The sequence below is a fragment of the Mustela nivalis genome (assembly GCF_964662115.1).
Source record: "Mustela nivalis genome assembly, chromosome: 3".
NCBI lineage: Eukaryota > Metazoa > Chordata > Mammalia > Carnivora > Mustelidae > Mustela > Mustela nivalis.
In genome coordinates this window covers 77,209,693-77,229,231 of record NC_139022.1, presented here as the reverse complement: position 1 = coordinate 77,229,231, position 19,539 = coordinate 77,209,693, and the positions used below count along the sequence as shown (strand labels likewise).

Here is a 19,539-nt window from a genome sequence, read left to right as displayed (position 1 = left end):
TCCCTGCCATTTCAGCAATAAAGGACAAGGTCAGTCCCTGCAAACTAATGACACTGGGGCCTGAGACCAGCAGCACAGTTGCTGTGTCCGCTTGTTGCCTTTGCTCTGATGGCTCCCAAGTGTCTACCCTGGACACAAGGGGCCCATGCTGGACAGAGTCTTTGGATCAAGGCCAACACACCAAAATGGCTATATTAAACACACACTGACACACACACAGGCCCTGATATACAAATTCTGCTGAGGCACCAGCAGGCCCATCTTTAGAAACCGTAAACATTCCATGAAAGAAGAACCACCCCTCCCCCATCCCAAACAAAGTTCAGAAGCTCTAAGAAAATCCAGGAACTGTATCACTTCTTGGGCTACTGAAAATGATGAGGGGTGGTCAAGGTATGACTAGGGAATGCTAGTGAATTGTGTCTGGATGTATACCTCTGTGTGCCTGTGCCATAAGGAAGAGGATCAGCTCAGGAACTTGATGACTTCACCCACTACATTTGTTTTCTAACTAGATTAGACTTGTATTGTAAACCAGGAGTCGCTCTAAGAATCAGGTATCTTCTAGCTCAATAAGCTGCTAATGCTTACCAATTGGTAAGTGCTCCCCATGTATTTGGCAGGATAAAAACCAGACACACAGACACCACCTTGCATATGGCCTCTGCAGGAATAGTGTAGCACACAACAGGCAATAATATCTCAAATTCCAAAACCTAAAAAGCTAAAACTCACTCAGATCTTACCATCTGGGCTTTTAAACTGCAATTAATTTCCTTAATTTATTCTTCAAGTATGATAGACAAACTGGCTTCCATGGAGACTGCAAATTCTTGGGCAAAGCTCAAGTCCTCACTCTACCCAAACCCTAGGAAATTTTAAGAACATGAAAAAGGTCAGCTGAGATTCAGACTTCTTGGGCTGCCTTGTCTTTCACTAAATTCTCGCACGCAGCTATGTAGCTGGGGCTCAGCACCAGGTAAAAGAAACCACAGCTATGTGACTGCTTTTATGTGCGACTCATCAACCAGGACCTCTACTAGGAATGCAGAAACCAGAAGAAGACTCCTTTCTTTTTGCTTCAGTGCTCCACACACCTCACCAGAGTAGCTGAAACAGCCAAACAATGAGCAGTGTTCTTGGGGAGGCAGGAGAAGAAGGGAAGAGCGAAGACTCAAAACCATATTCTCCTGTGTGAAGACCCAGGTCCCATGCTGGTTTCAATACTCCGTGAACCACCAGCCTGGGGGCTGCTACTCCCAATACCCAGGGTGAAACAAAACAGCATCAAGCCAATCAGCCCACATCTCAAAGAACCCATCCTGCGGAGAAGTTTGGGAAAGACAGATGCAATGACTTAAGGTTTTTGCGAACCTTATTTAAACCTCAACTGTGTTTTAAGAGCAATTGCTCAAATCACTCAGAAATATTTTTATTTCCTCTTGGTTGTAAACTGGGCAAGTCTCTTATTTGCTCCCTTACACATTTAGACACATGTTCAGTGCTGGGACTGACCACGGCTCCCGGGGTCTAGCTGACCATAGTCTCTCCCAAGGCAGCCAGGAGGGCTGGCTGCTCATGGTCACAGGCTGCCATTTAGCACATCAGTGCTCCATGACCTAGCTCCACTTATTATTCCATAGAAAGACAATGACATGAAAACGCCTTTTCATTGGGGGAGGAATCTAAACTCCTATTGACTTATTATGGTAAATTCTCAATTATACATGGTCATATGAGCAAAGAGGCACTCTACAAATCACTTAATTGGCTTAGAAATACATTATGATGTTTTTGTCACCAAGAATGTTTTCTTCATCAAACATATTTATTCATTTATTGAAAGTCTGCTCCATGCCAGGAAACGGGCTAGGTGGGAGATGGCAGTAAAGGAACTCACAGACTAGAGGGAGAAGTTGTGCACGAACAAATACGTCCAGCTCACACGGCGAGCAAGAGCGCTGTGTGAGCAGACAGGCTGTGAGTGGTTCTGCTGTAAAGCCAAGAGGAAAGGCTAGGCTCCAAAAAGCCTCTCGCTGAAACAGTCTGATCAATAGCATATGATATTTGGGCTGGGTCTTAAATGAGGAAAAATAATTCTAAAAGACCAAACTCCCATGGACTGCAGAAGGGAGCCCTGCTCAAAGTAAAAAATGTTGGTAATGAGAAGGCCAGCAATGCCCAGGAGAAAGCCAGCCAAGTAAACACCTTCGCCCTGCAATTCCCCACAGGGGCAGGGGACCACTTCACACCTTTCTTACAGGAAATGTCACCCTACATAGAGGATTTTCTTTTTAATGAATGAGAACTCTGCGTGGTTATCAGAGCACATCATCAGGGCCAGAGTTTGCCTACATCCCACCTGAGTGCGAGCAGGTCTTTACCTGTGTGAGTGCTCTGTAACAAGAGGCAAAATCATAAGTCAGCTGTGAATTCAAGAGTCTGCTTCCCCGCCGACCTGAAAAACAATAAGAAAGGGCCATTTTGGTTAATCTGGAACAAGCAGTCTTTTAATGCGCTCAGGAAAGGCCTGCAGACCACGCCTAGGCTCCTTGGTCTCAAAGCAGAAAGTCTGGCCAGGAAGGGGGGTTGGGTCAGGGAGCCCTGGGTTAGAATCCCAGTGCTGGAACTCAGTGACAGGGTAACTGTAAGCCAGGTAGGTACTTAACCTACCTTTGCCTCAGTTTCCTTCCCTGCAGTACCCTTCTCACTGAACAACCATGCCATGCCCAGAGTCACATGACTGAGCACGTGATGGGTTGGCGGCCCTCTGGGAGCTGACAATCCAGAGAGACACAGACAGAGACAGCGAGTAATCAGGACCCTGATGCAGCTGATAAGAGGCAAGTAAGAAAAAGACAAGGTGATGTGAAGCCTTTACGAAAGTACTAGCTGGTCCCAGAAGGGTCAAAGGGAGCTCCCCAGAGCAGTGACAGCCAAGATGAGGTCTGACAAGCAGGAGTTGGCCAGACAAAGAGGACAAGCAAATAGCCTGCCTGACAGAGGCACCAGCCAAGTTGGATGCTCTTGAAGCAGGAAGAATAGAGTGAGCTCTCCCAAGAAAGGGGTTAATGAGAACTGGAGTATTCCAGGAGCCAAGAGGAAGACTGGCAAGACACGAAGCTGTGAAGGGAGGGAATCACAAAAGGCCCTGCAGCCATTTTAGGAGAGTCTGGACTTTACCTTAAGGCCAATGGCACGACTATGAAGGGTCTTACAGAGGAGAGAAGCATGGTCCGGGAACACCACAGAAAAGAAGGTATTAAAGGAGGCCATGGGAGTCCCACTGATTGAGAGTCCCCTGAATGCCACCTCGCTGGCCTGTTTGCAGAGGACTGAGAGAAGGCTCCAGGCTGGGGTCCCCCTGGCACTCCAGGCAAACCACGGCTTCCCCATTACTGGCTCCTTCAGCACGGGGCCATTACCCAGAGGCAGACACCCCACGGAGAGTGGAGCCTGCCTGTCCCAACACAACCTCCAGAAGGTCAAGGTGTGCCTGGTGTTCCCGTGGTTCTCAAAGTGACCCCCTAGACTAGCAGCATCAGTATCAGCTGGGAATGTGTTAGAAATCCAGATTCTCAGCCCACCCTAGACCTAGCAACTCAGAATCTCTGAGGGTAGGGCCCAGCCATGTGTGTTATTAAAAGCTCTCCAGGGGGCGCCTGGGTGGCTCAGTGGGTTAAAGCCTCTGCTTTCGGCTCAGGTCATGATCTCAGGGTCCTGGGATAGAGCCCCACATCGGGCTCTCTGCTCAGTGGGGAGCCTGCTTCCCCTCTCTCTCTGCCTGCCTCTCTGCCTACCTGTAATCTCTGTCAAATAAATAAATAAAATCTTTAAAAATAAATAAATAAATAGATAAAATCTTTTAAAAAAGCAAAAAAAAAAAAAAAAAAAAAAAAAAAGCAGGCCTCCAGGTGATCCAGATGCTCTAAATGGGGGCAGTGCCAGGAGTGGGGTTGGGGAGGGTGCAGAGTACAGAAGGGCTGGCCTGGCCTATTACCTATGGTGTCCATTTTTGTTCACATGAAAATGCCCATCCTTGTTGATGCTCAGAACTCCTCCTAGCCCTACAGATTGATGGGTAGAGAGCCCAGGGCCCACCACTGCAGGAGGATTTCATTTCCCCAAGAAACATTCATCTTTATTTCTTTAAAGACCTTTTATTTTATGTAATCTCTGCACCCAGTGTGAGGCTCAAACTCACAACTCCAAGATCAAGACCCGCATGTTCTTCCAACTGAGCCAGCCAGGCACCCTTCATCCATTCATTTTTAAATATTGAATGCTTCACAGATTTGTCTGTCATCCTTGCCACAGGGCCATGTTTATCTCTGTATTGTTCCAACTTTATTTACTTTTTTTTTTTTTAAGATTTTATTTATTTGAGAGGGAGAGGAGAGATAGTGAGAGAAAACACAAGCAGGGAGGAGAGGGAAAAGCAGGCTCCCCCCTCTGCAGGGAACCCAATGAGGGGCTCGATCCTAGGACCCTGGGATCATGACCTGAGCCTAAGGCAGATGCTTAACCGACTAAGCCACCTAGGCACCCCTGTGTGATTCTAATTTTAGTGTATGAGCTACCGAAGCAAGCACACACTTCTTCTCTCAGACAATACTTTTCCTCCCACCTAGATATAAAATCTGACTACTCGAGAAAAGAAACAGGCCATCCAGAAAGCTTCACATGGTTTTATGAAAGGGTCAAGTTTCTTCCTGGAGTGTGGAGCACCCTCTGTGGTTACAGAGATGCCAAGGCCCAGGAGCCAAGTCATTTGGGGTTGAGAATAGCTCGCTTCAGCTGCCTCTCACTTTGAATATCTGTCTTCTTTCTCTAAGCAAGAAAAAATTACCGCCCCCCCCCCAAAAAAAGCATATTTCTGTAAAGAGCAGGCAAAACCTCACATTGTTTCTATAGTTCTCACTTATCTTTACAAAAGGGGAAAAATGGGGTCCAAAACATAAAAACAGTATTCGGTTGGATCAAGACAGATCATGGTGACAAAATGCACACCCCAACCGCTTCCAGACTTGACTCAGCTTCCAGAGTATTGCCCTCTTGGCCACGCCACAGCGAGGGCAGCAGAGCTGCAGGATCTCCTAGCAGGTCCACAAACCCACGTAGACCAGGGGCACAAGCAGGGCCGCAGATATCCCTAGTGCCCTCCCTAGACTGCATCCCAAACCTGCAGAGTCTCCCCACCTGCTCTGGGCATGTGAGGTCCACACCTTCTAGAGGCCTCTACATGGCCCACGTGGCTTATCCACCCCGCACTGCGCACCTCACTACCCACAAGAGAGACAACTGCTCTGCCATCTCCAGACTGTCGGCTCCAGCTTACTGGGGTTCAGTAAGCTTGTGCTGCATAAATGACTGAACATGGAGACTCACCTAGAATATGAATTTCAGGCCTAGATTCACCCCCTTACCTTCTCTAGCCCCAACAGGTAAAATGACTTGTCCAAGGTCACAGAGCAAGCTCATAGTCACAGCACGGAATGGAGGGTTGGGCGGTAAGAAATGGTTCTCGGTGTTTTACAACAGTCACAGGCTGTGTGTTCCCACCTCTCCTGGGTACCAGCAAACCAGTACCCCTTGAAGACAAAGGTATTTTATTTGTAATAGAACGGATTCGTTTTCTGTGTGTTTTATCTGAAGACCCTGCCCAAGAACATGAGGAACACCTTGTGAATCTTAGAATTAGGAGCACTAAGCTCAATCGGAAAGACAGGGAAAAAAATTAAAAAAAAAACCAAAAAACCAGCCATCAGTGAAGGTGTGGGTTGGTCTTCAAAAAAATTTCCAGAGTTCTGGTCCCTGGGATGTACTTCTTGATCACTTCCCTATCAGTTCAGTCTTACTCAGCCAATAGGGGCAAATGTAATCTCCCAACTCATCATCATACTATTCTGAAAACACACTATACCACTCAAACAAGCTTTGGCTTCGGTAATAGGATGTCCAAGCTCAGAGTTCAGCCAGGAGCTTCGCAGATAAGGGAGAGAAAGCAGTCACTAACACACACTTTCATTTGACAGAGAGATCACAAGTAGGCAGAAAGAGAGAGAGGAGGAAGCAGGCTCCCTGCTGAGCAGAGAGCCCGACGTGAGGCTCAATCCCAGGACCCTGAGATCTTGACCTGAGCTGAAGGCAGAGGCCTTAACCCGCTGAGCCACCCAGGCGCCCCCTAACACACACTTTCTAAGTGGCACAGCCTCTCAGAAGAGTCAAGCCCTTCTCAGAACAGACTAGGAAAAAAGCCCCTACACAGAGGAAGTTCTCTCCTACTGGCCAAGTTCACCTGTTAAGCAGGTACAGAACCCAAATCATTTCCTCAGCTTTTCTCTCAAAATCAAACAGACTTATAAAAAAGAGCAAAATAATCCCAAGTACAATTATGATGTTTAATCTTAATTTTCTTAAATAAATCACCCGGCTTTTCATCACAACTGGTCAAGTGTATGTGAAATATGCCACACACATCATCAAGGCTCTCCGAGTCCCCGAACACACATACACACACACGGGGGCTCTCTGAGTCCCCTGCCCACACATACACACACACACAAAGTGAACGAGAACCAGTTCTGCCCACTGCACTCCCAGCTCACTGTGGCCCCTGGTGAGCAGCCCCACACACCTCCTCACATACCTGTTGTCTCTAGCCATCCCCTGTGGCACTGCTCTCCTCGTCCAGACCCCACACTTCACCCCATCAAGTCAGAGTCCACTCTCCCCCAATCCTAGCCAACTGCTTTTGAGAAGCATTTTACGAAAGTATTCCTATGAAGGTACAAATAAAAAATGTGTTCCCTGTTCTATAGATGCTTACATGTTGAAGAAGAGGTTTAAAGAGAAGTGTTTCACCCAATTTCTCCAGTGATAAAATTTTAGGCACAACAGTTAAGTGAATTCCAAATTATTTTTTTAATTTTTAATAGACTAGCTTATGACTTGCACTCAGCAGTTCCTGGGGACTTTGATGTTGTCATACATAATTGCAGACAGAGCAGGAATCTTCTTCATCTCAGTGACCATTGCTAACACCCCAATAAGGATGTTCCTGCCAGATTACAGGTGTTCCTGTCAGGAAATCACTAATAATTAAGTGTGGATCAAATAACCACACATCTCTGGCATGAAGCCTGCTTCTGATGCAGTTTCTGATGGAAATGTAACACTCTGAGAATCACCAGGGAAGAACCCTTTCTCCATCCCTCCAATCCCATCACAGCAACCATTTCCTACTTTCACCCACTTCATAAACTGACTTGGTCCCCCGGGTGGGGCTGAGAGGAACCCTGCATTTGTAGACAAGGAGGTCAATGTCAGTAGAATGATATGGAAAGCCCAACTCCTCAATCTGTCAGCTTACCTGGATCAGAACCAAACTGGTCTGTGGAGGATGAGGGGTCCTTCCTCATCCATGTCTAGTCAGCATTTATTTAGAAAGGGGACACTATTATCCCCAGCTGTCTGTCTAAACCAAAGTGGGAGAGGGTGTGGGAAAAGTCAGCTGCAGGACATTCCTTGGACTTCTCCACAGAGGTCCAAAGCTTAGAGCCTAGTATTTCCAAGAAGGCCCAAAAGTGTTTAATAGTCAGTGTCTATAAAACCTTCCTAAAAATAACAGCCTCACAGAACCGATGTCTTATGTTGTTCAAACAGGGCTCTTTCATTTGGTCCCATCCAAGATAAGGGTCTCTCTGTAAAAATGAAGCATGTGTCAAGATAAAAATTGAAGTGATTCCATGGGACAGAAACCAGTACCCAAGAGGCCAAGAAAAGAACATGTAAGGGTGTCCCTCAGACATGGTCAACATCACAGGCTCAGAAGGATGGGTTTCTAAATTAATGTTTCTCTACATTGTTGTTTCTAGAAACTGCCTGACCATAAGAACTACCTAGAAGCTTGTTGAAAAACATACAGATCCTAGGACCCTCTCCAGTCTTACAAAGTTAAAACCTCAGAGGAGGGGTATATACCTAAACTACATCAGAAGCAGGCTTCATGCCAGGGGGAGAAGCCCCTAGTTAGAGCCTTCTATCCAGTTAAAATTATAAATATAAATAAAATTATAAAATATAGGGACACCTGAGTGGCTCAGTCTATTAAGTATCTGCCTTCGGCTCAGGTCATGATCTCAGGGATCAGGCCTGCATCTGCTTCTCCTCCCTCTGGCCCTCCCCTGCCTGTGCTCACTCTCCCTCTCAAATAAGTAAAATCTTTTTACAAAATTATAAAATATAGGGGCACCTGAGTGGTTCAGTCGCTTAAGCAGCTGACCCTTGCAGCCTGCTCAGGTTGTTATCTCAAGGGTGGTGAGATCAAGCCCAGCCAAAGGCTCCACACTCAGCAGAGAATCTGCTTGAAGATACGCTCCCTCTGCCCCTGTCCCAACATGCGTTCGCACATGTGCGTGCTTGCTTCCTCTCACTCTCTCATGCGTGCGCACGCTCTCTCTCCCATAAATAAATACATAAACATTTAAATAAATAAAGTTATGGAATACAGTCAACATGTAATGGGGAAATCAATTTAACTAAAACTTAGCAGAAATAAAACCTGCCCTTTAGGTTAATCATATCCCACCTAAAAGACCCTCTGGAACCTCCCTGCCCTAAGGACTAAAGGAAATACTACACAGCTGCTCCTGGTGGTCATTACAGACCCTAATGGATGAGGAGGCTGAGGGCCTTCACTCTCATCCCAATACAGACCAGCTCTAAGTAGCAGGCAACCGGTGCAAAGTCAGACCCCACAGGTGCCTCTGGTTATCAGACTTCACAGGTTTTAACCACCAGCTATCTAGTTCATAGTCTTATTCAGGTCCCAACTTTGTGTGAGGCCTGGCTATTCAAAGTGTTTTCCACAGAACCATCAGCATCAACGTGGCAGGAAGCATTTAGAGATACAGACTCCCAGGCCCCACCCAGGCCTGCTGAAGCAGAATCTGCATTGTAACAAGATCCAAGGGATTCTTGTGCTCACTGATGTTTGGGGGTACCAGTGTAAGACTTTCATCCCCACCTGTGGGACACCCAGGTCATCAGCCTACCCTCTAACACTCTAGACTCTCGGAGGCCTTCTCCCCCACACTTTTGTCAGTCTTGGTTTGTCCTGGGACCAAATCACCATCAGCAGGGTACAAAACTAGCTAGTAATCCAAAACCCAACTTTTGGGAGTTAGAAAGAGGCAATAAGAACTGATAATCTCCTACATTCTTGTCTCACTCTTATATTCCTTAGAAGGCTGAAATACAGACCCTGCGACTAAAAATCAATAGAGACAATCCAAAGTCAAACAATACCATGGAACGCTGGCTCTCTTGGTTCCAACACAGTGTTAATGAGGGCAAGATCACAAGTATGATTAGGGTCCTCTATTCATTGGCACAGATGCCAGCCCTGTACCCCCTGGCCACCTACAAAGGCTGACACACCCCTGGATAATAAGAGCACTCAGAAGAATGACAAGGGGAGGCTTAGCAGAGTGGCACCACTGAGTGACTCAAAGAACTTCAGGGACTGGTGAGCAGAAAGTATTACAGAAGACAACATGCAGCCCAGAGGGATGGCTGCCATGACAGATGACCAGGTCAGAATTCAAATTATCTGAACAGAAACGGGAAGTCCCACGGTCAACCTTTAAAAAAAAAAAAAACTCACACATATATAGCAGCAAGAGGAAATCTAACCTGGCACTTCTCATTCTAAAATGTTTTCAAAACATGCCAGTTGTGTTGACTAAAGTGGGTGCCAAGAAAGCTCACATAGTCTTAGGGTCCATGAGTCTAGTTTCCAGACCAAGGATGCAGCAGTCCTTCTGCAGCAAAGCTCATCAGCCTATCCTCACCAGTCCCCCAACCACTTATCCGCACAGGTGACCACACAACTGCCGCACTTTTTCATCACCACCATCACTTGGGTTCTTATCATTGAGTGTGGCCTCTGTACCTGGCTACAGCTCTTTCAGGCTTCGGGTTATAGTTAGGACATTCCACGCATCGGCCTGGCTCTCTTTGATGCTGCCCTTTCGTTACTAATGGAGAAAAAAAGTACAGACCTCAGCACAAACTGAAAAAAAATACATAAGCAGACCAGACGACCTAAGCATGCTCATTTACCAACAGAATTCAGATCAAAAAGACCCCATCACCTGTTTAAGCCAGTGCACTATGCTACAGAGTACAGCATAAATCCATGCAGAATTAGTAATTAGGGGGCAAATTATGAACTCCCAATTCAGAAAAACCTTGAAATGACTGCTATAAAAATGAGCAAACGACAGAGTATGAGGATCTGTTTATACATACTTCTCTACGCCAGATCATCTTCTGGGAATAGACAGCCATTTAAAAAACTGGATGGAATTTTAGACCGTTTTTAAAGTTGTGACCCAGGTTTTTCTTAAGTCTATATTGAATACCCAAGTGGTATACATTTATGAAGACAAAAAGGCTGTTTCCTGCTAAGTTTGCAGATCCCAGACTACCCAATCCATTATTTTTAATTTCAGAAAATTTTGTCTTCGTAGGCAAGGGAAACAAGTTTTAAAATTTTAAGAGGTTAATTTGCCCTAAATAAGTGTCTGCCATGTACCACTTACCTCAACATGAAAAGAAGCTACTGTCCACGCAGTTACAACCATCCTTAAACAACTGGCTAACTGCCTGAGAACTGGAACACAACATGTGAAATTCGGCCCAACTGCAGCCTGCCCCAGGAGAAAGGAAGCTTGAACTCCAGGTGCCCTTGACAACACAGCTCAATGTGGAAAGAAAGAAAATGCTGAACAATAGAACCAGTAGAGGAAAAAGAGCCCCTCTAATTTTCCAGGCATGTGGAGAGGTTGCTGCTGAAGAAGTATTTAAGATCTCACTGCTGGGCTGGGTTCTAATGAACACTGAAACAATTTTTAAAAAAGAAAGAAACCTAACATATGGGTAGAGTACATATTTAACTGATTACTTTTCAGATTTAATTCAAAAGTCCTGATCAATTAGAAAGACATTTACATGCTTAGCTACATAAGTGAAATACCTCTCAAATCACATCTACAATGTTCAGGAAAACATGGAAAATATAGGGTCAGGAATGGGTTCTTGCCTAGAGTTCAGAGGAAGCTGCCCCACTCTGGCTGGGGGGAGGGGGGTCACAGCACCCAAGCTTGGTTGTATTCCCAGCCTCCCACTATGGGAGGTGTTTACCACAAACAGGAATTACAATTCCTTTTTAAAGCAGAAACCTGCTTTATTACGGATGCATCACATATTTAAGGAGATGTACAGTGCTGTGGCCAAAACTATTTGCACAAGCACACACACCCACCAAGTGTTTTGCTCTGGTTTTAAAAGTAACATGCTATTTACAGAAAGCCTGAAAAACAGGAGAATAAAGAAAATAACTGGTCACTTCTAATCGTACTAGCCCAACACGAACAGTCAAAAGTTCAGTCTCCATCCTTCCAGACTGTCTACGGCTGCCAGCTTTCCTTTCCGTGGCACCCCAGTTAAGCAGGCAAGCATGAGGGGAGGTGTTCTTGCTGGTTACACAGCCTGACAATGGTTCGTAATCCCTGCTGGTCTTACCCTAAATCCACAGCAGTAAGGGGAGTCACAGTGTGCACAGATCAAACAGCATGCATACAATTTAACAGGCATTCACTGGGGTCTATTTTGCACACTTTTAATTATTCCACAAATGAATGAAATTCAAATTAACAACAATAGCCCTCGAGGGCCATATGGTAACTTCAAAAAAGAAGGCAGATAAGCCTCTCCTTCGTAGACATGAAAACAAACCTTAGTCTTCCCAGTACAAGTTCTCAGGACACCTACAGATTCGGAGCCTCCGTCCTGTGTCACAGACGGCGGCCTCCTCACCGCGTCCTCACACGGACGCCTCTCTAAGGGAAGAAAATTAGTGTTGCAAGAAAGGGTGTATGGAACAACCGACCTGGAACCACAAGCATGTGTGCAGCTCCCTTCCAGACATCCAGGGATCCCTGTAAGCCTGGGCACTTGTAGGATGAGAGATATTCAGCCCACATGGAAATAACCTTAGTTCCACAGACAGGGAGTGCTTTAAAGGCCCCTTATTCACTGTTGCTAACACCTGAGCTTCATATTACTAGCTTGGGCTGCAAATCCTCAGAGTGTTACCTTGAAGTTGCCAAAAGCCAGGAAACCTGGTGACGCCTCATGAACTCCTCTCTGTCCATATACAAGAATCAAGCAAAGTACTGCTTTTCTCGCTAATGTCACTTCAGTAGGTGTTAAACATTATTTGCTATGGACCTGCTAAAACCCTCAATAGTCTTCATTCAAATACCATAACTGACTACAGAATTCAGTACTTAATGTTTTAGAAACCACATGAAGATCTTAAAAGCTAGTTTGGCTGCACTATCCTCAATGGAACCTCAAAAATTCACCCAAGTAAACACCTCAGAAACCTTACTTAATTTTGACTAAAATATTTTTTAAATACTCTCCAAAGCACCACTTAATCAACAAACATGGTATTAAATCCAAATCAAAGCCACAGGAGGAAAAGTCAAAATACAGTGAGGTTCTCCTTTCTTACCTGGCAAGTCTCAGAGTCAGAGTTGGGTACTTCTCTTGACCTAGCCAAGGGTATTACGGTTTAACTAAGAAAATGTGCAGATGACACTCCTCTTTAACTGTATTTGGTATTTTCTAGATGCACACAAAACTACTTTCTCAGCAAGTAAATGTCATCTTGCATTTTCTGAAATACAACACACACCTGTGTAATAGTCGGTTGGAGCAGCAATAACAAAATACCATAGACTGGGTGACTTCACCAGCATTTCTTTCTCGCTATTCTGGAGGTTGTGAGTCCAAGATCAAGGCACTGTCAGGTTTGGTTCCTGTTCCAGGCTTGCAGATGGCAGCCTTCTCTGTGGTGGAAAGGGAGCTCACAGGTGCTTTGGTCTAGCTTTCCCACCTCCTGAGGACACTAATCCTCCTAAGGAACTCCACCTACATGACTCATACAAACCTAATCACCTCCGAAAGGCCTAACCTTTAAATACTACCACACTAGAAATCAGGGTTTCCACATATGAATTTTGGGGTGTGTGTGTGTGTGCGCGCGTGCGTGCTGGGGGAGGGGAGGTAATCAATTTTACATCCTAGCTATTAAGTTATACATTATACTTAATAGCTAGTTATATACATCCTAGCTATTAAATATGTTCAGAGCCATTCTACATCTATTCCTCTTAATTATTTCAGGTCAAAATAACATAAACAGATCTACCATGTATGTAAAATAACACCAGTAAGAGACTGGTCATTTAAGGCCAAGGTCAAGGGCTTGACTATCCCCAGTTAGGCCTGCTGAAAGGATAAAAGGGAAAAATTCAGTTACAAGGACACCGATTACAGTCACCTGGAGCACTATTTAATAAATCTCCACCAACCAGGCAACCACTTGCCACTACTATAAAAACAACTCCCTCTTTCATCTCTAGCTCCAGACCTCTCTTCCTGCTTGTGTCTCCAGCTCTCTGCTGGGCATCTCCCCATGGAAGGCTCACAGTTCAGTCTGGGCTTCAGCTGAGCTCATTAGTCCTCACTGTCTCCTCAGATTGAGAGTCCCCATAGCTGCTTACCTCAGTGAATGGTCAGTCTCACTAAGTGCCCACACCTAAAAGATGACCAAAGAAGGGTGACCCATCTCTCCCGGCCTCCTCCCTCCTCTCCCCTTCTCCTTCTCCTTCTCCAAATTCCTCATGGATTCCTGCACTAGCCTCCCAACTCATCTTCGGTCCCCATTCTGCTCCCCTTGTCACCCAGCCCACGTCACAGCCACCAAGTTCTTCTAAAGCACAATAAAGCAAGTCAACTACCCGCTGCAAATTCCCCACCATTCAACCAGCTTTGGAGATGAGGTTCAGACTCCTCAGCTCTGCCCTCAACCCCAGTACCCTCGGGGTCTTCCCTATACAACCTTGCCTCCAGTCCACACAACTGCTATCAGAGCCTTGACTATCTTACACCTTTGCAAGTCTTCTAGACCCCAAACATCCAATTATTATTGCATCATGTATTACACTTAGCCAAAAGGCCGAGAAGCGATACTGCATCATGTATTAATGTTATTTAAAAAGTGATGAAAAAAAGAAAACCTGGAAGGTGCATAAGGAAACAAGCATCCACTTTTCTTTATTCCTTCATTCATGCCTTACACAGCGAGAGAGCAAGAGAAGTTTTTTAAGTGCCACACCAGATTCCTCCCTGGACACATCTGGGTTTTATAAGCTGATGATGAAAACTGACCTGTAATTCCTTCTTTGCCTCCCTAAGGCTGAGAAATCTCACCTCTGAGAAAAAAGTATTTATTTTCATGGCATGTGGCTGTTGGTTCTACTCACCCACTATTCAAACCGGACACAGACTTTTATAAATCAGTTCTCCCTTATTCCTACAGAGAACCCACAGGACTGGCTGCCCCTGTCACTGCTATCCACAGACGGATCACTCCCTCTGAGCAGGCGGGCTTGTGGGAGGGAAGCACACCCAGCCAGCTCTCTGCTCTCCTAGCACAGGCTCTTCTAAATAAATTAAAAAAAAAAAAAAAAAAAAAAGGAAAAAAGAGAAAAAAGGAGTTTCCTGGGTTTATGGAAGTCCTGTGCACAGAGTTTGCTTCCCCAACTAGAGTGTGTACTCTATGAGAGACAAGGCCTCCTCTTGGTTCTTGCTGTGTTACCAGAGGCCAGAACAGAGACCGCCCCATGGAACAGGCTTCATAAGTATTTGCTGAATGACAGGATAAAAGAATTGGATGAATGAGCAAAGAGGCAGTCCTCCTCAATTAGAAGAGTGACACACAACTCATTCCCCTGCTCAAGAAAGTGTTTTGCTAAGAATGCCTTTTGTTCACTTTGTGTTAGTTACAACCTTAATAAAAACTGGGCAGTGTATCATTAACCCCAAAGCGGACTTTAAAGTTGCTTTTTGGAAAAAATTCTAGAAATTAGATATTTACTTACTGCTTGTAGCTTTCCAAGAGCAGTAAGCATTGAGTAAAATGTTGCTTTTAGGATTCCCCAAGAAATATACACTTTTGTCCACCACTAAGGTTTTCTTCCCCACCTCAAACAAAATTTGCATATTTACTTTCATGGGACTGGAAACCTGAGAACCTGCCACACAGGGCCAGTGAGGCCTGGAGTTGCAACCCATACCTGTTGTACTCTTGCCCTCGGAGCCACATGGAACTTCTACCACACACTCCCTAGGACTGGAGTCCCAGAGAAGGCTGACCAGAATAGGCCAAAAGGATGCAGTGTGTATGTTCTAGAAAGATCAAGTGTTTCTGTCTGTGGACTGCCAGAGGGCAGGGGGACAGCCTCAACTCAGGGTCTGCCTTAAGCAACCACAGCTCACTTTCAGGTATACATTCCGACGCTTTGCATGGCACTGCTTTTTCCAGGGCATTTGAAATAGTTGACAACCAACATTAACATTTTCTGAGCACTCAGCACAAGACATCACCCCAAGCTCTATACAAAAGTAATCCTGGTTAATCTTCGACTTGAACTCTTATTACCACCAATTTATAGATACAGAAACCGAGGCTGAGAGAAATTAAATAACTTGTCCAAAGTTCAGATAGTAAGTAGGATCTCTGGGAACTCAACAGTGCCAATCTGGGTCTCATTTTCGCCTATTTTGTCAATTCTTTGCAATAAAGAAGTTGAGAAGCTGTACAAAATGTTCATTAAAAAGCACTATGTACTTTTCCATACGTCGTTTTTCTGTCTTCCACTGTGGAATTTTCCTTTCTGCCCTGTCCCCTATATGCAGTGAAATCTCTTTAATTCACAAGTCCACACATCTTTGTAGGCAGGTGCCATCAATTGTGAGCCCATCTACATCAATGAACAGTATACATTCCTTTTTCCAAAAGGCACTGCTTTGCTCTCATCTACAAAGATCCTTTTTCCTTCCTAAAGACAAATGACTAGTTCATGTACCATGATTCAAATTACATTTGAGGATGTTCATTTGCAGAGTAATTATTCTTCGAAACTGGACTGCTCCAAAGACAAATGATTCTCCCTCCCCGCCCCTATCATCCCCTGCAACAAACCATGTCTTCCCTCCTGGCCTAAAATGTTTGCTGCACCCTTTGCAAACCACAACCAGCCACACTACCTGCTCTATGTGTGACCACTTAGAAAAAATATTATCATACGGTAATAGTGGTATTACTTCAAACCCCTCAAATATTTCATCAGCATCAGATTTCTGACAGATTAATAACAAACCTGTCACAGTGGAATAGCAAAAAGAAATGAGAGTCTTGGATTTTATTTCTTTCCGCTACTTTAAAACATTTTATCTTCCCGCTAGCATGTGTTCCCTATCTCTTCCATTTGAAAAGAAGTCAGCGTTTAAAAAGACCAGGAGCAAAGAATCAGAAACACCCAGGAAAGGGCAACGCCAAAGAAATTAGCACCCATCCTCGCTTAAACCTGTTGGGGGTGGAGCTCTCAAGCGAGTGAGTGTAGGAAAAGCAACGCGCCCATAATAAACGGTCCTTCGAACTCATAACTCAGGTTTAACTCTCTGGGAGGAGGCTCTAACCGCTCCCCTCCCCCCTCGCACTCATCCCTCTCCTCCCTGTGGCTCAAAAACAGACTGGTCTACACAGGCTACTTTGCAATTGCAAACAGAAGTTGTAGTTTTACATGTGGGTCACTGATGGCAACCTACAACTACGCACACAACCACAGGGAGAAAACGGGAAATACAGGAAATGGCCCGGGGTGGGGGTTGGGGGGGGTGAAGATGGGGGTGGGGGATGAGACTTAGTCTTTACTCTCCTTTACTCGCACTGAAACAGCTCAAGGACTCTCCTGAAACTCAGGACCCTTCTAGATTAAGAGAAAAATTAAACGGGATGAAGGAAAATCCTTTTGCTTTTTTCAGTTCAAAGAACACTAGACCGCTGAATGGATGGGGGGAAAACGGGATGAGGGGAAACTTTGTGCCTAAAAACATCCAGAATCACTCAGAGTCTTCCCCAGCCCTTGACGCCATCCCATGGGCTCAACCTCCATCCCAGATGTGGTCTTCCCCGCTCCACGCCCACCTCCTCCAGCCCGCACCCCAAATCACTGCGCTGCCCACAAAAATGCAGCCCAGATTTGGAAAAGCAGCTGACGTCTGTGGCCGGCGTGACCCAACGCCACACACCAAGCCCCACGGGGGCGACCATCGCGAGGCTCCCGAGGCGCCGTACCAAGCGCGCGGAGCTCCGCGCCCGGCTGCGCCCAAATCCGCGCGCCGCGGTGCCCGCGGGAACCGCCGGTCGGAGCCCGCCAGTGGCGGCGGGAGAGCTAGGCTCGCGCCGGCTTCCCGGCAAATTGCCGTTCTAGGAACAATTTTTCCATTTCTGCTGCCGGCGGCCGCGGCGACGAGAGCCGAAGCAGCCGCTTCCTTCCATGCCCAGCATCCGACACCCGTCCCGATCCCGGGGACTGTCCTCTTCCCTCCCCGTAGGCTCCGGGGGCGCGGGAACCAGGTTCCCGCGCCAGCCGCCGCGCACGCAGCCCGGGCTCCGCCGGCCGCGACGGTCCCGCCAGCGCCGGGGCGGGGTGCTCCCCGCCGGCGCCGCCCGCCCCACCTGGCCGGGGCTGCGGGCTCTCCCTCCCGCAGCGCGCAGGGGGCCCGGCGACTCCCAACTCACCCGACCCCGGCTCCGCGTCTCCGGCTCCGAGCTCGCAGCCTTCCCCACGCCGGGGCTTTCCGTTACGCCTCCTCGCAGCTAGCCGCTCGGGCAAGGAGGAGGAGGAGGCGGCGGCGAGAGGAGGGGGCAAGGGAGGGGAGAGGAGAGGGTCCCCAGCTGGGGGAGGAGACGAGGCGAGAGCGCCGACCTCGGCGGCCGCCGGCGGGGCTATCAAGGAAGGAGGAGAGAGAGGGGCGGGGGCAGAGAAAGAAAGAAGCCGCGGAGCCTCCCTGCCCAGCACCCGGCCCCGCGCCGCTGCCCAGTCACCATCGCCGCCCCCGTCCCGCTCTCGGGCCGGGCGTTCAGGGGGAGGGGTCGGGGCCCGGGGCTCTCCCGGCGCCTGGCGCGGGGCGGGGCGGGGCGGCCGGGGGCGAGGCGGGGGCGGTGGCGGGACGACGAGGCCCGGCCTCCGGAGGGGAGTGTCCTGCGGGGCCAGCGAGGCCGTTGGCGAAAGGGGATCCCCGGGAGGAGGGGCGGAGGCCCGGGGGCTTGGGAGCGGGTCACTGCGCCCGCCCGGCGGCGCCTCCTGAAATCCTGCGGAGAGACCCCCGGCCCGCTTCGGGGAACCTTGGGGGGCAGTTTCGGGCAACTCAGGAGCGCTGAGAATGCACACGGCCCAGGCAGTGAGCGGCGAAGTCGGAGACGGGAGTGATAGGCCGGACTCCTTCCGCGGAGCGCGGGCCCTGGAGCGCCCGAAGCAGCTCCCCAGGCCCGGGCCGGAACGGGAAAACGGCCGTCCCGCCAGCCCCCGGAATCGTAAACGGGAGGATGGGTTTGGGGGCTGCCGGATCCCCATTCTCACCTTCTTCTCCCGGAGAGGAGGGCTCCAGGCATAAGTTTTTTTGCCCTGTGATTCTTTAGGTGAGGAAACTGCAAGCAGTCACAAATATTCGTAAATAGATTAATTAGGGTTTTGAACCATCTTCTTCTGTCAAAATACAGTCTAAGGATGAATTCCTATGGCACTTTAGCCGACACTCTGAAAAGGCATAGCCTTCTTGTCTTTTTTTCTTGTCAGACCTGCCCATGTCCCCAGCTTCTCTGTCTCATGTCTGGAAAAACTTATTCCACCGGTTGCTTGAACACAGACCCTACAGTTCAATTCCCCCAGCTCCTTCCATTGCCATAGCCAGTCTTACTAATTATTCATTTTAAGGTCTTCTCAGTTGTCCCGTCCTTTCCAAGTCCAGTGCCACCTTCCGGATTTTCGCAGTTTGGGTACTTAATGGTTCCAGTGCTCTCTCCCCCATTCCTTGCACGGGGTCCATCTGCACATGCCTACTGGGTAATGATTCTAGAACAAGGCTCAGGCAGGCCACTTCCTGTTCTAAAAGCTCTGGGAGGCACTTTACCACAGAAAATTCTGAATTTAAAACTCTTCTGTTCAAAACCACCCACTTACCCACTCCTCAGAGCGTGGCTTGCCAGCCAAGACTCCTCCCCTCCGCCCAGAAGTTTCCATCCTGTATCCACTCGGGAGTTGATGATGCTTTCGCCAGAATTGGAATGCTCTCTTTTATCTTCTCCCACAGCCAAATCCTACTTATCTTCATTGAAAAGAAGTTTGTAGTACAACAATTCTATAAAAGGATGTATGTGTTCTTCCCATTTTGTGAAATCATACACTAGAAATAACAAGGCTTATGGGGAAAATAGGCTTAGCAACAAAGGATTCCAAATCTTTTTAAAAAGATTTATTTATTTTAGAGAGAGTGTGTGCACGTGCACTAGGGGGATAGGGCAGAGGAGGAGAATCTCAAGCAGACTCCCTGCTG

The 19,539-nt window shown here is 47.4% G+C and overlaps 1 protein-coding gene across 5 annotated transcripts in view; it reads right to left on the bottom strand.

The window, feature by feature from the left end:
- Nucleotides 1-19,053, bottom strand: part of LOC309861689 (uncharacterized protein) — an 88,573-nt gene extending 69,520 nt beyond the window's left edge. For 3 of the 5 annotated variants that reach the window (XR_014310137.1, XR_014310138.1, XM_082724811.1), the window contains exons 1-2: nucleotides 17,726-18,575; nucleotides 2,385-2,458 (exon numbers count right to left, since the gene is read on the bottom strand). Coding sequence is in view for 3 of the 5 variants with exons in the window: in XM_082724811.1 (XP_082580937.1) it covers nucleotides 2,385-2,458; nucleotides 17,726-18,560 (909 nt within the window). In the remaining 2 variants the exon portion in view is untranslated. Of the gene's footprint in view, nucleotides 1-2,384; nucleotides 2,459-17,725 lie in introns of all 5 variants that reach the window. The other 2 variants (XM_082724812.1, XM_082724813.1) reach the window with 1 other exon arrangement.
- Between the last annotated feature and the right edge of the window lie 486 nt (nucleotides 19,054-19,539).